At 38.8% G+C, this 17856-nt stretch overlaps 1 protein-coding gene across 1 annotated transcript in view; it reads left to right on the top strand.

The window, feature by feature from the left end:
- The window catches only part of OTOA (otoancorin), a 90311-nt gene extending 78636 nt beyond the window's left edge, over positions 1-11675 (top strand). The window contains exon 28 of the mRNA XM_043977442.1: positions 11602-11675. Within this exon, the coding sequence (XP_043833377.1) occupies positions 11602-11675 (74 nt within the window). The remainder of the gene's footprint in view (positions 1-11601) is intronic.
- The last annotated feature ends 6181 nt before the right edge of the window (positions 11676-17856 follow it).

The following is a 17856-nucleotide window of genomic DNA, read 5'->3' as shown; positions in this document are numbered from 1 at the left end:
ATAGAAAAACACTTAATAAATACTTATTGACTTGATCTGAGATTGCTAAACCAGTGTCCTGAACACTTGAGGTCAGAGTTTAGTTAAAATGTTAGTAGTTAAAAGCTGTCATAGGATCAAAGGTTTGGGTTATGTGGGGTCACACCTTCACACTGACATGAATGAAATCAATTTCCCAACTTCCTTCATCCAAAGCTTGTATCTAGGGACCCCAATACATTTAATTGACCAGAGCTAGACCCATTAAGTAACATTGCCCAATGTGTGTTTTATCTACTTTTTCACCCTGAAACTCAACAAATAACAATACAATTATGAGCAATGAATTCAAGAAGGAGGAGAAGCAAATAAGTCAAAATAATTCCCACAAGGGATGAGCAATTTCTGAGTAGCCAAGAATCTGTCTGAATGCCCACTGAGTCTGCAAAATCCACCTTTTAGACGAGTAAATTTGGGCAGGAGAGTTTTTTCCTCCACAAAAGAGTTTCTTCATTTAAAAAAATTTTTTCTTAAAGGAAATATTCTTGTGGGTCTATTTTTTCTGGTAAAGAAATTGCTCTGCCAATTAACAGGGTAATTCTGGTTGCTCAGTGCTCACTCTTCTGCTACTCTTCCTTTCTTCTCCACTGTTCCACCACCCCACAATTCTGGTTTTTTGTTTTATTTTTTTAAACAGATCTGTCAGCAAGATTACAAAGATGGGGAGGGCAGTATTTTCAAGGGTGGGAGTTGGTGAAGCTTCAATTCTCAGAACTTAGCCTATTTTTCCTCTACCTGTCCTCCATGAATGAAAAAGTATGTATTAAGCATCTACTATGCCTCAGGCACTGTGGTAGGTGCTAGGAGGTAGAGTACAGAAACAAAAATGAGACAGTCCTTGTCTTTAAGGAGCTTACCTTCTAATAAGGGGAAATAACACTTATGAGGTAGTGATAGAGAAAGTAGTTCTGGTCTTGTGAGTCACAAGGATGGTAAGTGAAGCTATGGGACAATAGATTGCCATGCTCTTTCCAGAAGCAATGTAAGTAGTATTTTGATTACTATTCCCAGAGTAAGTGGTAGAAATATAAGAAATTATGAGCATATTTGTGCATTGTGAAGAGACAGATAGCAAAATGTCTGGGTTACATGAATATGAAGTATGGGGGGCAGCTTGGTGGTGCAGTGGATAAAGCACCAGCCCTGGATTCAGGAGGACCTGAGTTCAAATCCAGCCTCAGACACTTGACACTTACTAGCTGTGTGACCCTGGGCAAGTCATTTAACCCTCATTGTCCCACAAAAAAAAAAAGACATGAATATGAGGCATGATTTAGGACTACATATAATGTCTAACAATTGTGTGGGGTAGTAAGTGCTTGTGCTTAGAACTAGTTACTCCTTGATGCCCCACCCTCTTTTATGTTAGGGTCACTCTTTATTCCCAACTTCTCCATCAGGCATTGGGTATGTTTTTCTCTTTAGTCTCTGCCGTCTTTTTCCCACTTTGGGGAAGGAGTTTTAATGAAACTTCCAGGCTGGAAGTCAGTCAACAAGTCTTTTTATTAATACTTACCTTGTATCAAGAACTATGGTAAGTACTGGAGATATACAAAAAGATGAAAACACAGTCCTTGCCCTCAGGAAGATTCCATGGAAGGAGCCAAATTAGAAACAAGTATGTACATACAGAATTTGTTTAGAGTAGATGGAAGGTAACCTCAAAGAGAAGGCCACTAGAGAATGGTTTGGGAAGGACCTCCTGCAAAAGGCAGGATTTGAGCCAAATGTTGAAGGAACCCAGGGAAGCCAGTAGACCAAAATGAAGAAGGAGCACATTCTGGCATAGGGAACATCAAAAGGCATAGAGTCAAGAGATGAACATAGGAACAAGAAGGAAGATACTTCTGGGTTGTAAAGGCTATGGAGAGGAGTAAGGTATAAGAAGACTAGAAAGACAGGAGGGGGCTAGGTTGTGAAGGGTTCTGCATGCCAAACAGAGTATTTTCTATTTCATCCTGGACCTAAGAGGGAACCACTGGAGTTTACTGAGTACAAAAGAACCAAAGATATCTCAGTCAATAGGCCTCAAAAGAGTTTAAAAAGACTCCAGATTGGGGCGGCTAGGTGGTGCAGTGGATAGAGCACCGGCCCTGGAGTCAGGAGTACCTGAGTTCAAATCCAGCCTCAGACACTTAACACTTACTAGCTGTGTGACCCTGGGCAAGTCACTTAACCCCAATTGCCTCACTAAAACAAAAAAACAAAACAAAAAAGACTCCAGATAACTCTTCCCTTTCTCCACTTGTGCTATTTTAGGCTCAGGCTATTCCTAGGTTCATGTGGTCCAGATTCATGCGGTATTTTTCTCTGCTGTTGGAGAGTTATAAAATAGGGTTTGGAAATATCTCTTAGTATTGATACCCTGTTTGTTTTGGCCAGGTAATACCTCCAAACTATAATTATGTCTAATCTCTCCACATAATTGTTTCCCTCTCAGTTTTGTTTAACCCCATAGGGAACACATACAAGCCCACACTACCCTAAGCAGACACAGTAGTTTACAAAAACCAATTTCTTGAAAAACAAATGGTAAAACAAAACCAAAAAAAGTCCATCCTAAACAAGCCCAGAAATCAAATAGACTTATGGAACAAAAATTGGGAATACGGTTCAGCGGGTGTGAGTGATAGTGAGGAAAACTTTGGATCTCACTAGTTTGGTGGGTTTTTTTAAATCCCTTTGGCAACAGAGATGACAGAACTGTTGCAATTGACTCTTTCATCTCACCATTCTTTCCTGACAGTTCAGTCATGGTGGTAGTAGGAGGTGGTGCTAGCAGCAGTAGCATCCAACATGGCATCTCTTTCTCTGCTCATCCCCAACAGCCTTTTGACATCATCCCCTCTCATGAAACCTCTTTTTCCCCCTCTGCTCCCTTAGAAATGAATAATGGGGGGCAGCTAGGTGGCACAGTGGATAAAGCACTGGCCCTGGATTCAGGAGTACCTGAGTTCAAATCCGGCCTCAGACACTTGACACTTACTAACTGTGTGACCCTGGGCAAGTCACTTAACCCCCCATTGCCCCACACACAAAAAAAGGAATGAGTAATGGGTAAGTCTTCTCAGGCCCCAAAGATCAATATAGGATAGTGAGTAGTGAGGTGGCCCAGTAGACTAAGCACTGGCCCTGAAGTTAGGAGGATCTGAGTTCAAATTTCACCTCAGACACTAGCTGTGTGACCCTGGGCAAGCCACTTAACCCTAATTGCCTTAAACATCCAGGGTTATTTCCAGTTATCCTGATATATATCTTGCCACTGGACCCAGATGACTCTAGAGGAGAGAGTGAGGTTGGTGACCTTGCACAGCCCTCCCTCATTTAAATCCAATTGACTGCAAGTCATGACTTCACCTCTGGATGTCATGGTCCTCTTTGTGAACAAAGGACAAAAACCAACAAATACAGGATACCATTTTCTGGCTTCCCACGACTTTCTTCCCAAAGATCAAAATTTTGCAGTCCCTTGCAAAATCAGCTGTAGCATACTTAACATGTAAAATTAAACATCACAGTATCAAAACAAATATCAGCTCTTTTTTTTTTTTTTTTTTTTTTTTTTTAGTGAGGCAATTGGGGTGAAGTGACTTGCCCAGGGTCACACAGCTAGTAAGTGTTAAGTGTCTGAGGCCGGATTTGAACTCAGGTACTCCTGACTCCAGGGCCGGTGCTCTATCCACTGCGCCACCTAGCTGCCCCCTCAAATATCAGCTCTTAATGGAAAGAAGGAACATTAACTTGGCATCCTAGCTAATCATCTCAGGGTATTATTCACAACAAGTATACATCAATAATACAAGCAATATACATAGAACAGTAAAAGTATTACTTGAGAGGCAATTTCAGTGATGGCTTAAATTTTGTGCAGAATATATTACATGCACATGTTACAGAAATACATGCACATGCATGCATAAAGTAGTAAGTGTATGACTATATGCAATTATATGTAAATGATATATTAAGATGGTAAAATTAGCAATGTCATCTAGCTACATGTGTAACCATTTCTCCAGTTTCTTCTTTAAGTTAGTCCTAAAGTCAAATAGACAAGTCAAGTAAGTAGACTTAGATATCCTGTGGTATGCTGGCTTATCTGCCCCTGATAGGACTTGTCAGAGTTCTAATCAGGTCTGTAGTTTTGCATCTCTAAACCTGAACTTGTGGAAGGCTCAGGATGACTGGCCCTGTTACTATATTCTGTGCCTTAGCCATCTCTACAGTTCAAGTTTCAGGCAAGAAAAGTGTTGCCTCTGGATCTGGATCTGACTCTTTGTGACCCCATTTTGGGGTTTTCTTGGCAGAGATACTGGAGTGGTTTGGACACAAATTCTTCTCTTGAAGTGTCAATTTCTGAGCCATTATATGGTCCAGACAGTTTTTGTACAACTGGTAGGAGGTCTCTTTTGCTAAGAACCCAATGAGGAAGGCATCCATCAATCTCTACCTTCTTATCTGGGAATCCAAACAACTCACTTATCTGAAAAATTGGTTGTGGTGAATTGCCTTTAGAGAGATCCTATAAAGCTCTAGGACTATTTTATAAAAAGACACATTGCCCAGTCTTTCCATATCCAGAAATGGAGTATCTTTCCATTTATCTGCCAACTTGTATGTTTCTATGGGCATCAAGGTTTCTAGGTTCTTTGTTAAAGGTCTTGACAATTACATCTGAGTATCATACACTTATTTGTTTCTTAAAGCACTCTTCTGAAGTGGCATTGTAAGCAGGTGTTAAGTAAGCTTCGTTCAGCTTCTCTCTCAGCCAAGAAGTAAGTATACTGGTTGTGAATGTCTGCAGTCTCACCATCTTCAGAGTCTCCAAAACACATGTCAGTAGGTAGCTTTGGCTCTCACCCAAATTTCAGTAGGTAGAATATGGAGCCTGTGTCATTATTCCTGGCGGAGTTGTACTTGTTTACTAAGAAAGCCACCTGTTGGCTCCACTGAGATCTTCCCATCTGTGTTCCTTATTCAGCTGTATACAATTGGAACACTCAGGTTATGGGTTCCCTTGAGAGTAGTAAGGTGTGCATGGTTTTAGATGATGGCATCCAAAACTAACATCTCCTTGAACAATGTGTTTTCAGGGTCAGTGCCTTGGTCTAAATGGATCTTGGTAGGAAGTCTATGTACTGAAAAATATTTTTTCCACAAAACTTTAACAATTATGGAAACTTTCTGGTTCCTGGGTGAAATTTTTTGTGAGCATATCTTATGGAATGTTCAGTTATCACCTACATATGATTTATGTTTTTATGATATCCTTCCAGAGATAGGAAGTCAATAATGACAAAATCCAAAGGTTTGCTAGTGTTTATATTCTCCAAAGATGCAGTATGAATCAGCAGTACTTGCCTTAGTACACAAAAGGCAAAGTCTCACCCTTCTTGGTGATAGCAGCAGCTTATCTTGGGCCATTAAAATCTTTTTTACTAGTACCAGTACAAGTACTTTCTTACTAGTACTCTCCTGACCCACAGGTGAAAAATAGTCAATGATGACCCTAGACTGATATGTGCCAAATTCTACCAATTACTTCTATATAACTACCTTGTGTAGAATTAGGAACAATCCAGTATAGTAATCTATTATGCAACTCTGACTTCTGCCATTGTCCCAACAGAGGATGCCTTCAAAGTCTGGAGCTTGAGTCTTTTAGCCTTTCTGCCTCACTTCATTTTTTTAAATCATAAAAGTATTTTATTATTTTCTAGTTACATGTAAAGATAGTTTTCAACATTTGTTTTTAAAAGATTTCTAGTTCCAAATTTTTCTCCCTCCCCCCCTTCCCTCTCCCCTCCCCTAAACAGCAAGTAATCCAATATATATATAACCACATTAAACATATTTCTGCATTAGTCGTGTTGTGAAAAAAGAATCAGGAGGGCAGCTAGGCGGCACAATAGATAGAACACCAGCCCTGGATTCAGGAGGTCCTGAGTTCAAATCTGACCTCAGACACTTGACACTTACTAGCTGTGTGACCCTAGGAAAGTCACTTAACCCCAATTGCCTCACACACAAAAAAAAGAATCAGAACAAAAGGGAAAACCTCAAAAACAAAAAAAAAACAAAACAAAAAAGGTAGAAACAGTATCTGTACCTACATTACTGATCATCATTCTCCTCATCCAACCAGCTCATGGCCATAGTCTAAGAGAATTTTTTTGTAATATCCTCAGCCTCAGACCCTTGGTCTACTCCAAATATCAGTACTTAATGCTCGTTAGAAAATAATTCATTTCAGGATACACGATTTAGACATAAGAAGTGATACCATAGGTAAATTAGGAGAGAAAGGAATAGTCTACCTATCAGAACTTTGGAAAGGAAAACAGTTTATGACCAAACAAGAGATAGAGTATATTATAAAATTCAAAATGTATGATTTTGATTACATTGAATTTAAAAATTTTTGTACAAACAGAAGCAATGCATCCAAAATTAGAAGGGAGGCAGAAAGCTGGGAAACAATTTTTGTGGCCAGTACTTCTGATAAAGGCCTCATCTCTAAAATATATAGGGAACTAAATCAAATTTATAAGAATCCAAGTCATTCCTCAATTGAGAAATGGTCAAACGATATGAACAGGCAGTTTTCTGATGAAGAAACCAAAGCCATCTATTCCCATATGAAAAAATGCTCTAAATCTCTAATGATTAGAGAGATGCAAATTAAAACAACTCTGAGGTACCACGTGACACCTAATAGATTAGCTAAAATGACAAAAAAGGAAAATAATAAATGTTGGAGAAGCTGTGGGAAAATTGGAACACTAATGCACTGTTGGTGGAGCTGTGAACTGATCCAACCATTCTGGAGAGCAATTTGGAATTATGCCCAAAGGGTGATAAAGCTGTGCATACCCTTTGACCCAGCAATACCACTTTTGGGTCTTTTTCCCAAAGAAATCATGGAAAGGGGAAAGGGACCCACATGTACAAAAATATTTATAGCTGCTCTTTATGTGGTGGCAAGGAATTGGAAGTTAAGGGGATGCCCATCAATTGGGGAATGGCTGGACAAGTTGTGGTATATGAATACAATGGAATACTATTGTGCTGTAAGAAACGATGAGCAGGAGGAATTCAGAGAAAGCTGGAGGGTCTTGCGTGGGCTGATGATGAGTGAGATGAGCAGAACCAGAAGAACACTGTACACAGTATCATCAACATTGAGTGTTGATCTACTGTGGTGGACTATATTCTTCTCACCAATGAAATGGTACAGAAGAGGTCCAGGGAACTCATGATAGAAGAGGATCTCTAAATCCAAGAAAAAAAAAAAGAACTGTGGAGTATAGATGCTAAATGAACCATACTATTTCTTTTGTTTTTGGTGCTGTTGTTTTTTCTATTTTGAGGTTTTTCATCATTGCTCTGATTTTTCTCTTATAACATGACTAATGCAGAAATAGGATTAATGTTATATACATTATATACATAATGTATATACATATGTATATGTTATATACATTATATATACATACATATATACATATATACATACATATATATATATATAAAACCTATATCAGTTTACCTGCTGTCTAGGGGAGGGGGGAGGGAGGGAGAAAAATCTGAAATTGTAAAGCCTGTATAAACAGAAGTTGAGAACTATCTTTACATGTAACAAGAAAAAAATAAAATACTTTATTAATTAAAAAAAGAAAATAATTCATTTCACATTGTCATGAAGGAAAAGGTGAGGGTCCTTAGGTGTTCCTCAGTAAAAGAATTACACTCAGACACACAGTCCAATTTGAATTAAAGTGGTCTTTCATTTGGTGCCAGAGAAAGTCAAAGACTTCACCCCCTGGAAGAAGGTGGCTTAGAATCATCCTCCTCCCAGAACAGAAGGAAGGCAAAAGCTTTTATAGAGGATAGATGGGGTGTCCACTTGAAAATGAAAAGGTCATTTTTGGGGTGGGGTGGGGAAAGCCTGGATACTTGTCGTGTTCCTAAAAGTTTAGGAGACAGTACAAGAAAGTTCCAAAGGACTCATGATGGAAAAGGCTCTCCAAATCCAGGGAAAAAAAAGAACTGTGGAATATGGATGCTGATTGAACCATACTATTTCTTTTGTTTTTGGTGCTGTTATTTTTCTTTTTTGAGGTTTTTCCTTTTTGCTTTGATTCTTCTCTTATAACATGACTAATGCAGAAATATGTTTAATGTTATTGTACATATATAACCTATATCAGATTACTTGCTGTCTTGGGGAGGGGGGGAAGGGAGGGAAGGAGGGAGAGAGAAAAATTTGAAATTGGAAATCTTATAAAAACAAATGTTGAAAACTATCTCTACATGTAACTGGAAATAATAAAATACTTTTATTCAAAAATTTTTTTAAAAAGAGTTTGGGAGGATTTTTTTGAAATGACAGTCCCGACCTGGCAGGGAGGGGGTAGTTATTTCTGTCTCCTAGCTCTGGTCAGGTACTAGCCAGCCTAATTGACTTTCCTGCTATAGAATTTTATCTCCTTCACCTTCCTTTCTTTATAGGACAATGAGGGTTAAGTGACTTTCCCAGGGTCATACAGCTTGTAAGTGTCAAGTGTCTGAGGCCAGATTTGAACTCAGGTCCTCCTGACTCCAGGGCTGGTGCTTTATCCACTGCACCACCTAGCTGCCCCCACTCTCCCCTTACTTCTTAGGTGTGTCTGTCCTGATATCTAAACTTAAACTGATTCCTTGATTCTTTGATATGTCTGCCCTGTTATCTGGTCATGTTTGGTTTTGTTTCTCACAGGATAAACTTCTGATTTATCCTAAGTCCCATGTCAACATGTAGCTCTTATTTTTCAAAATATTGGTTCATAATGATAATATTGGATTAACTATATAATGAACATGAATTAACTGTGTAATATGACAATGACAAAGCAGTACTCTCAACAAATAATATGTAGTAAACAGTAAAACATATAGGCAAATTACAGTAACAATAGGCAGAGTACAGTAGCAATAACAGTAACAGCATTCCATTTTCACCAACAAGCATCTAAATAATATGCAAGATCACCATGGGCACCATTGAATGCATGCTTTCTTATATAAATTAAATACAGGAATGCAGCAAATTGAGTCCAAAGGGAGGACTTACTCTGGGACCTGAATTCAAATACAGCCTCAGACACTAGCTGTGTGACCCTGAACAAGTCACTTAACCTCTGTTTGCCTGGACCTACTAGAGAAGTAAATGGCAAGCCACTCTACTATCTTTGCTAAGAAAACCCCATGGACATTATGGTCCACAGGGTCACAAAGAGCCAGACACGACTGAATGACTGAACACCATCACTCTGGGAGCAGATACAAGGAGGAAGCTATAGGGACAGATACAATCAAAAGAAAAGCAAAACAAAAGGAAAATAGACACAAGATTCAAAACAAAAACTAAACTACAAACTTCAGTTAAAGAGAGGAAATAATATAGCAGGAAAGAAAAAAAGACTATCTTAAAGAAAACAAATTGTGTATCAAAATTATAAAATGCAACAAAAACAAATTAAAATTATACAATTTGGTGCAGCTAGGTGGCACAGTGGATAAAGCACCAGCCCTGGATTCAGGAGGATCTGAGTTCAAATCCAGCCTCAGACACTTGACACTTACTAGCTGTGTGACCCTAGGCAAGTCACTTAACTCCCATTGTCCCGCTTAAAAAAATTTTTTTAAAAAGATGATAATAATAATAATAATTATACAATTCAACAAGCAATTAATCCTTCCAATATTGGCAAAACTATTGAGCTAAATTCAATTCAAAATGCAAAGCATGAAAATAAAATAAAATAAAATAACAAAGATGAAAAATGGAAAAATCAAAAGTAAAATATTCATTGTATAGGTGTCTCCATGACTTGTAGCACTAGTACTGACTAAAAGAAGCAGCAAGGAAGAATTAAAATAATATTCATTACTGTGCTGGTGAATATGAAAAATACAGAGAGGTTTGGAAAGACTTAGATGAACTGATGTGGAATGAAGTAAGCAGAGCCAATAAAATAATATAGACAATGACTACAACAATGGAAATGAGGGGGAAAAAACCCAACAATGTCAAAAAAAATTTAAAGTGAATGTTGCAAAATTACAAAGAACAAGCATGGCCCCAAAGAAAAGTTATAAGAAAACGTCTCTCTCCACTCCTTTACAAAGGTGCAAGGTACATGAGTGAGGAACTTTGCATATATTTTTAGACCTATTCAATATATTGCTTGGTTTTGCTCATTTTTTCTCTTCTTCTCTTTCTTTTTTTTATCCCTCTTAAACTCTTCTTTGTGATATAGGTAATTTAAAACCAAAAGATGTCAATAACAATTTTTTAAAAAGTATTCAAACTTCTAAAGCAGAGGTAAAATTTTCTTTAAAAAATTGAATGTACATATTCACTCGTCAGTTACTATGGATAGACTGTTGGGAGGAGGGAGGAGTTCCAGAGCTAGGAGATTTTACTGTCTTAGGGAGGGAGTCTTTGTGGTCTTTGGAGGTCTTTTCTGGAATGTTAAAATAAAAAGGAGGGCAGGGATGAAAGATTAAAATATTCATTACTGTGCTGATGAATATGATGAATACAGAGAAGCATGGAGAGACATGAAATGATGCAGAATAAAGTAAACAAAAGCAAGAAAACAACAGGACCTGATTTTAAACTCTGGAGCTACTACTTACTGCCTATTTGACCTTGGTCATCCCATCAATCAAGCATCTATTGGGGATCAGGAAAGGCTACATGTAAAAGGCAGAATAGCTGTTTCCATGCTATCTTCTCATTTAGACTGTGAGCTCCTTGAGAGCAGGGTCCATCTTTCTTTATATTCCCAGGAGATTAGCACAATGCCTGACACATAGAAAGAAATTATTCAATGTTTTTTAGCTGACTGACTAACCAGAAGTGAAGAGGGAATATAATGCAGATATGGGGTGGTGGTGTTGTTAGTTGTTTCAGTCATATGAAATGTCATTTGGAATTTTCTTGGCAGAGATAGTGGAATGGGTTGCCATTTCCTTCTCCAGTTCATTTTACAGATGAGGAAACTGAGGCAAACATGGTTAAGTGATTTGCCTAGGGTCACACAGTAAGTGTCTGAGGTCAGATTTAAAATCAGAAAGATGAATCTTCCTCCACTGGATCACCTACCTATCTAGATATGGGGTACAGCTATTATAAAGACATGGACAGGAGGTAGGGTGTCATCACTGGACTATAACATGCACAGAAGGGAATAATGTGTATGAAGTCTGGAAAGGTAGGATGGAGTCAAGTTGTGAACAGCTGAATTACTTAAAGACAAGTCACTTAACTTTGCTTGGCATTGGTTTCCTCTTCCATAGAATGAAGGAGTTAGATAAGATTGAACCCTAAAGCTATGATTTAGAAAGTCTATATACTTGGGATGGAATAGTGGTGATGAGGTATGGTTTGAATTATTTTGTTATTGTTCTTCATGTTTTGGCCCTGTCACTTTGTAAAGACCATAGTGATAGGCTCCACATCCACCCAGCTGTTGGTAGCCATGATATATTGTTCTTTGTGTCTCTTTTTTTTAGGTGCTCCAGTCTTCAGTGGTTCTAGCCTTTGGCTTTGTTGGCCTATGTTCGTCCTGTTGAAACAGCATCAGTGAGCTTACTATGAACGTAAAATCCTCCATCTGCACCAAAACACCAAGGGAGTCAGGAGTCAAAAGAATTTGTAGAATGAAAAAGAGCTCTAGTCTGTGAAAGAGTTCAAGATCACCTCTTTTATTGTAAACCCTTACCAACTGGTTCCACTAGGCATTTCAAAGCTCCCCTAAATCACCTTTCTCCTCCTCTTTTTTTTTCCTTTTGTCCTTTCTCTATGGTCCTAGATAATCCAAAAATAAGCATCATGTTGGCAAAGTTATAGAGAGTTGGTGAAGAGCTAAAGATGGGAATTGTAGATTACTTGACAGTGTCCATCATCTCAGGCTTGCAATCTCATTTTCCTTCTTGACACTTCTTTTCAACTCATCCCATATATTCAATCTCTTGCCAATTCTTGTCATTTCTACCTTCACAACATTACTTGTATATTATCCTTTCTACTCACACAACTGCAACTTCATTGCAGGCCCTCATCACCTTATACCTAAACTACTACAATAGTTTTGTGGTTGTTGTCTATGACACAAATCCCTCCTCACTCAAGTCCATCTTCCACTCAGTTGCTGAAGTGATCTTCCTGAAGTGCAAATCTATGTACATCATCCTACCTTCTCCCATTCATTAGACTCCTGTGGCTCTCTATTACCTCTAGGATGAAATATAAAATCTTCTGTTTGCCTTCGAAATCCCTTCACAGCCTGTTTCCTTCCTACCTTTCCAGTCTTATACTACTCCCTTCTGTAGATTTTACAATCCAACAACACTGGCCTTTTTGGTCATCCTTTGTCCACAATGTACCATGTCCTGACTGTGCTTTTTATTGGCTATCCCCCATGCCTGGAACTTTTCTCCTCAACTTTGCCTCCTGACTTCTCTGATGTCCTTCAAGACTCATCTTAAATCCTACCTTCTGCAATTTTATCTTCCTCTCACTGTTAGCACCTTCCCTCTGGGATTGCCTCCCTTTAACACACTGTATATATCTTGTATGTACATAGATGTTTATGTGCTGTTTCCTCCGTGAGATTATAAGCTCTTTAAGGGCAGGGACCATGCTTTTTGCCTTTCTTTGTATCCCCAGCACTTTGTACAATGCATGTAGTAAGTGCTTAATAAATACTTGTTGATTGATTGATATATTACAAGTTATCCACCCCTTCTCATGTTATTTTTTCAATGTATCTTTCTAGTATTTATCTAATGTACCAGAAGCCTTTATCTGTTTCTCTTAATATTTTTCTCTTAATATTTAATGGATTAAAATGCCATATTCAAGTTCTCCAATTCCTGTTCTTCACCCTCAAAACCTGACTGATCCAACTCATTTTCAGTTCATATATGTCCTTGATAGTGTCTCCACATGCACAAGTCATCATTGATAATATGCTGCAGCCTGCTTATACCCATAAGCATCTTTCTGTTGCCTTATGGGCAAACTCTATAATTACAGATCTTCTGACATCAAAATATTCTGCCATTTGAAACCACATAACATCAGTGGGGGAATATTGGTGTTAAAAATAGAATCCGAGGGCATGTAGGTGACGCAGTAGATAAAGCACTGGCCCTGGATTCAGGAGGACCTGAATTCAAATCTGAAATCAGACACTTGGCACTTACTAGCTGTATCACCCTGGGCAAGTCACTTAACCCTCATTGCCCCGCAAAAAAATAAATGAATGAATAAAGAAAGAAAGAAAAGAAAAAGAAAGAAAGAAAAAGAATCCCTTGTGGTAGCAACTATTTAGGACTCTATTTGAACTATTTAGGATCATTAAAAGCAGTGGATAAATTTCCTGATTGGGATCTGGCTCTATCTTATTCAATTGTGGATCTAGCTCATTGCCCTGATAGACTAAGTTATTGTATTGCTTGCTATAATCTGGGCAAGGAAAACTTAGCTCTTTTTAGTAACTATGCATCTCATAAAGAAAGCCTTGGGGCAGCTAGGTGGCGCAGTGGATAGGGCACCGACCCTGGAGTCAGGAGGACCTGAGTTCAAATCCAGCCTCAGACACTTGACACTTATTAGCTGTGTGACCCTAGGCAAGTCACTTAACCCCAATTGCCTCACTAAAAAAAAAAAAAAAAGCCTTATTGGTTTCTGGGACTCTGTGCAATAAACATGTCATCCAATACAATCCAATAAGCATTTGTTCAACACCTACAAGGTCCTGGGGAGATCTTCTACAGGAGGTCTTCTCATTCTCCCTAGTTGCTAGAGCTTTCCCCTTTAAAGTTGTCTTCTATCTATTCTATATGTATTTTTGTGCACCAATTTATGTTCATATTGTCTCCCCCATGAGACCATACATTCCTTGAGGTCAGAGACATTGCCTTTCTTCATATCCCTAGTCCTTAGTACAATGCCTAGCACATAGTAAGCATTTAATTAATGCTTGTTAATTGATATAAAGATGAAATGAAAAAGGGCCCCTTCCCTCAAGGAGCTTATCTTCTACTGTGGTGTGGAAATGACACAGAAAACAGATAACCATATGTGGAGGAGGAAGCTCTATCAACTATGGAAACTAGGAAAGGATTCCCATAAAAGATTGCACCTGAGTTAGGCCTTGAAGAAACTTAAGGAGTCTAAGAGGCAAGGGTGAGGAGGGAGTTCATTCTAGGCATAGGAGGCTACAAAGACAAAAGTACATGGGGCAGCTAGGTTGCACAGTGGATAAAGCACCAGCCCTGGATTCAGGAGGACCTGAGTTCAAATCCAGCCTCAGACACTTCACACTTACTAGCTGTGTCACCCTGGGCAAGTCACTTAACCCTCATTGCCCTGCAAAAAAAAAAAAAAGGTATAATAATCCTTACCCTCGAGGACATGGTGGGAAGAGACAAAAGTTGGAATGTTGAGTTCAGGGAATAGCAAATATTCCATTTTACTGAAATGTAGTGCAAGTGAAGGCAAGGGATGTGCAAATGAGAGGTAGCCTTGAGAGACAGGATGTAGCCAGATTGTGACAGCTTGAATTGCCAAACAGAGGAGTTTGTATTTTATGGATGTCATTATCATCTCTGTGCAGATGGACCCCATTGCTATGCATCTATCTTGTCCTAGTCTCCAGAGCTCCAAGGCCATATCACCAAATGCCTATTGAAAATTTCAAATGGGCTATCCTATAGGCACCTCAAACTTCTTGTTGTTCAGTTATGTTTGACTCTTTGTGACCCCATTTGGGGTTTTCTTGGCAAAGATACTAGAGTGGTTTGCCACTTCTTTCTCCAGTTCATTTTACAGATGAGGAAACTGAGGCAAACAGAATTAAGTGACTTGCCCAGGGTCACACAGCTAGTAAGTATCTGAAGAAGGATTTAAATCCAGGTCTTCTTGACTCCAGGCTGTGCACTTTATTCACTGCACCACCTCATTGCCTACTTACATAACCACCACACTACTTCAGCGTATCAGCACTTACCTGTATTATACCAATAGCTTCATAATTAGTCTCCCTGCCTCAGAGATTTCTCCCTACTCCATACCATCCTCCCCATATCTGCCTAAAGCTTAGTAACTCCCTTATAAAACAAACAAACAAACTCCAGTGGCTTCCTGTTGCTTCCAGGCTAAAACATAAGCTCCTTTCTTGGCCTAGTCCCATCCCTACATTTCTAGCTTCTTGTGCGGTTCTCCTCCACATACCCTGTGGTGGAGCTGAACTGGCCTATTTTGCAGTTTTTTGTTAATGCTCAAATATTAAGTAGGGTTTCTATGCCTCAGTTCCCTTTATTTCCTTCAATATTCAGATCAAACGTCACTCCCACTGAACCCTTTCCTAGTACCTAGTTCCTTCCTCTGTCTCCCAAGGTTACTATGAAGCTATTTTCTATGTATCTATTTATTTGTACATTGTCTTCCGTATTAGAATAGAAGATACTTGAGGCAAGGGACAATTTTGCTTTTTTTCTTTATATCCCCGGCACCCAGCACCGTTCCTGACACATAGTAGGCACTAAATAAATACTTGTTGGTTGATCTAGAGGCAAAAAAGAGGCAAAACTTACCTTGAACTGGGAAGTAACATGTCAAAGCCTGTGATTTAAGAGAATTAATTATTTGGCAGGTATGTAGAGGATGAATTGTCAAGGAGAGAGACTTAGACTATTGTGGTAGTCCAGGCAATTTGTAGCAGCATATTATTGATTTCTTTGCCATAAACAAAACTTTAAACCATCCCTCACCTCTTTCTACCCCTCCCCCCGCCCCCCCCCCATGTGTTTGTGTTGGAGAAGGAATTCTTAGTTCCTCTGTAAGCCAATATCTTAAAATTATCTCTGGTCTCAGGGTAGAATTTCGAAGACTTCTGATTACACTGTACTCCAACTCTGACCCTACCCCTAGCTTCTTTCACAGAGCTGACAAAGGTTTATGATCTTACTAGCGTCAAGAATTCAGAGGCTCTGGCAAGAGACAAAGCTTCTCAGTGAAAATGGACTTCCCAAGGTACTGAGTTAACTTTAACAAACCTGAATATACTTATTTTGAATACTTGATACAGAAGGATATTTCCTTCCAGACAAAAGTCATTGATAAATATTAGCTTATAGTTATAAAATCACAGCATTTAGATAGAAAGGGGAGCTTACAATCCAGTACCTCTTTACTTTCCAAATCATAACTCAAGCCATCTTCATAACCAATTTTCTTCACTTAACTAGGTCTTTCTTTTGCAAATTAGCATTTTTAATAAGGTGAAATTAATGACAAAACATTTTTTTCTTTGATTATTATGGAAACTTCAAGGTTTATGAAGTTTGTCATTTTGTCAAGTAAACTGCCTCCAATTTGGTTTCCTACTTTTGTTGTTGTTGTTGTTGTGTTGTTTCTGACTCTTTATGACCCCATCTGTGATTTTCTTGGCAAAGATACTTTGCCATTTTACTTTGCTATTTTTCTCTTCAGTTCATTTTACAGATGAGAAAACTGAGGTAAACAGGTTTAAGTAACCTGCCTAGGGTCACACAGCTAGTGTCTGAGGACAGATTTGAATTCAGGAAGATGAGTCTTCCTGACTTCAGGCCTGGCACTCTATATACTGTACCACCTACCTACCCGGTTTCCTACTTAAGAGTTGGCAAATATGTGGTTTATGTGTGACTTTGCTTTTAATTTACCTAGACAATTAAATTCTTCCAAATCCTTCACAAAAGACTACAACTGTCCACTGTTAAAAAAAATATATTGCATTTTTCCAAATTACTTGCTTATACTTATTTTCTTTCTTTTTTTTTAACAAACATTTTTTTTATTTGTCCAGTTACATATAAAGGTAGTTTTCTTTTTTTTCTTTTTTCTTTCTTTTTTTTTTAGTGAGGCAATTGGGGTTAAGTGACTTACCAAGGGTCACACAGCTAGTAAGCATTAAGTGTCTGAGGCCGAATTTGAACTCAGGTCCTCCTGACTCCAGGGCCGGTGCTCTATCCACTGTGCCACCTAGCTGCCCCTAGGGTAGTTTTCAAACATTCATTTTCATAAGATTTAGAGTTCCAAATTTTTCTCCTTCCCTCCTTCCCTTTCCTCTCCCCTCCACAAGACTGCAATCAGGTTATATATGTACAATCCAACAAGTGCTCTCTTTTTTTTTGCTGGGGGGGGGGGCGGTGAGGCAGTTGGGGTTAAGTGATTTGCCCAGGGGCACACAGCTAGTAAGTGTCAAGGGTCTGAGGTCGGATTTGAACTCAGGTACTCCTGACTCCAGGGCTGGTGCTCTATCCACTGCGCCACCTAGCTGCCCCACAAGTGCTCTTTTTATCAGTTCTTTCTATGGGAGTGGATAGTAAACTTCCTCATTAGTCCCTTAGGATTATCTTGGATCATTGCATTGCTGAGAGTAGTTAAGTCATTCACAATTGCTCATTGAACAATACTGCTATCACTATGCACAATGTCCTCCCAGCTCTGCTCACTTCGCTATGCATCAGTTCATGAGTCTTTCCAGGTTTTTCTGGGATCATCCTGTTGGTCACTTCCTATAGCACAAAACCATTCCACCACAATCATATAGCACAGCTTCTTCAATTGATGGACATTTCCCTTGATTCTCAATTCTTAGCCACCACAAAGAGTTGCTATAATTTTTTTTTGTGCAATCCCCCCCTTTTCTCTTTTTCATGATTACTATTGTTAACTGTTTCCCTTCCATCCTATTACCTTCCCCATGCTATTTATTC

This window comes from Dromiciops gliroides, chromosome 1, assembly GCF_019393635.1.
Source record: "Dromiciops gliroides isolate mDroGli1 chromosome 1, mDroGli1.pri, whole genome shotgun sequence".
Lineage (NCBI taxonomy): Eukaryota > Metazoa > Chordata > Mammalia > Microbiotheria > Microbiotheriidae > Dromiciops > Dromiciops gliroides.
This window is presented reverse-complemented; position numbering and strand designations above follow the sequence as displayed.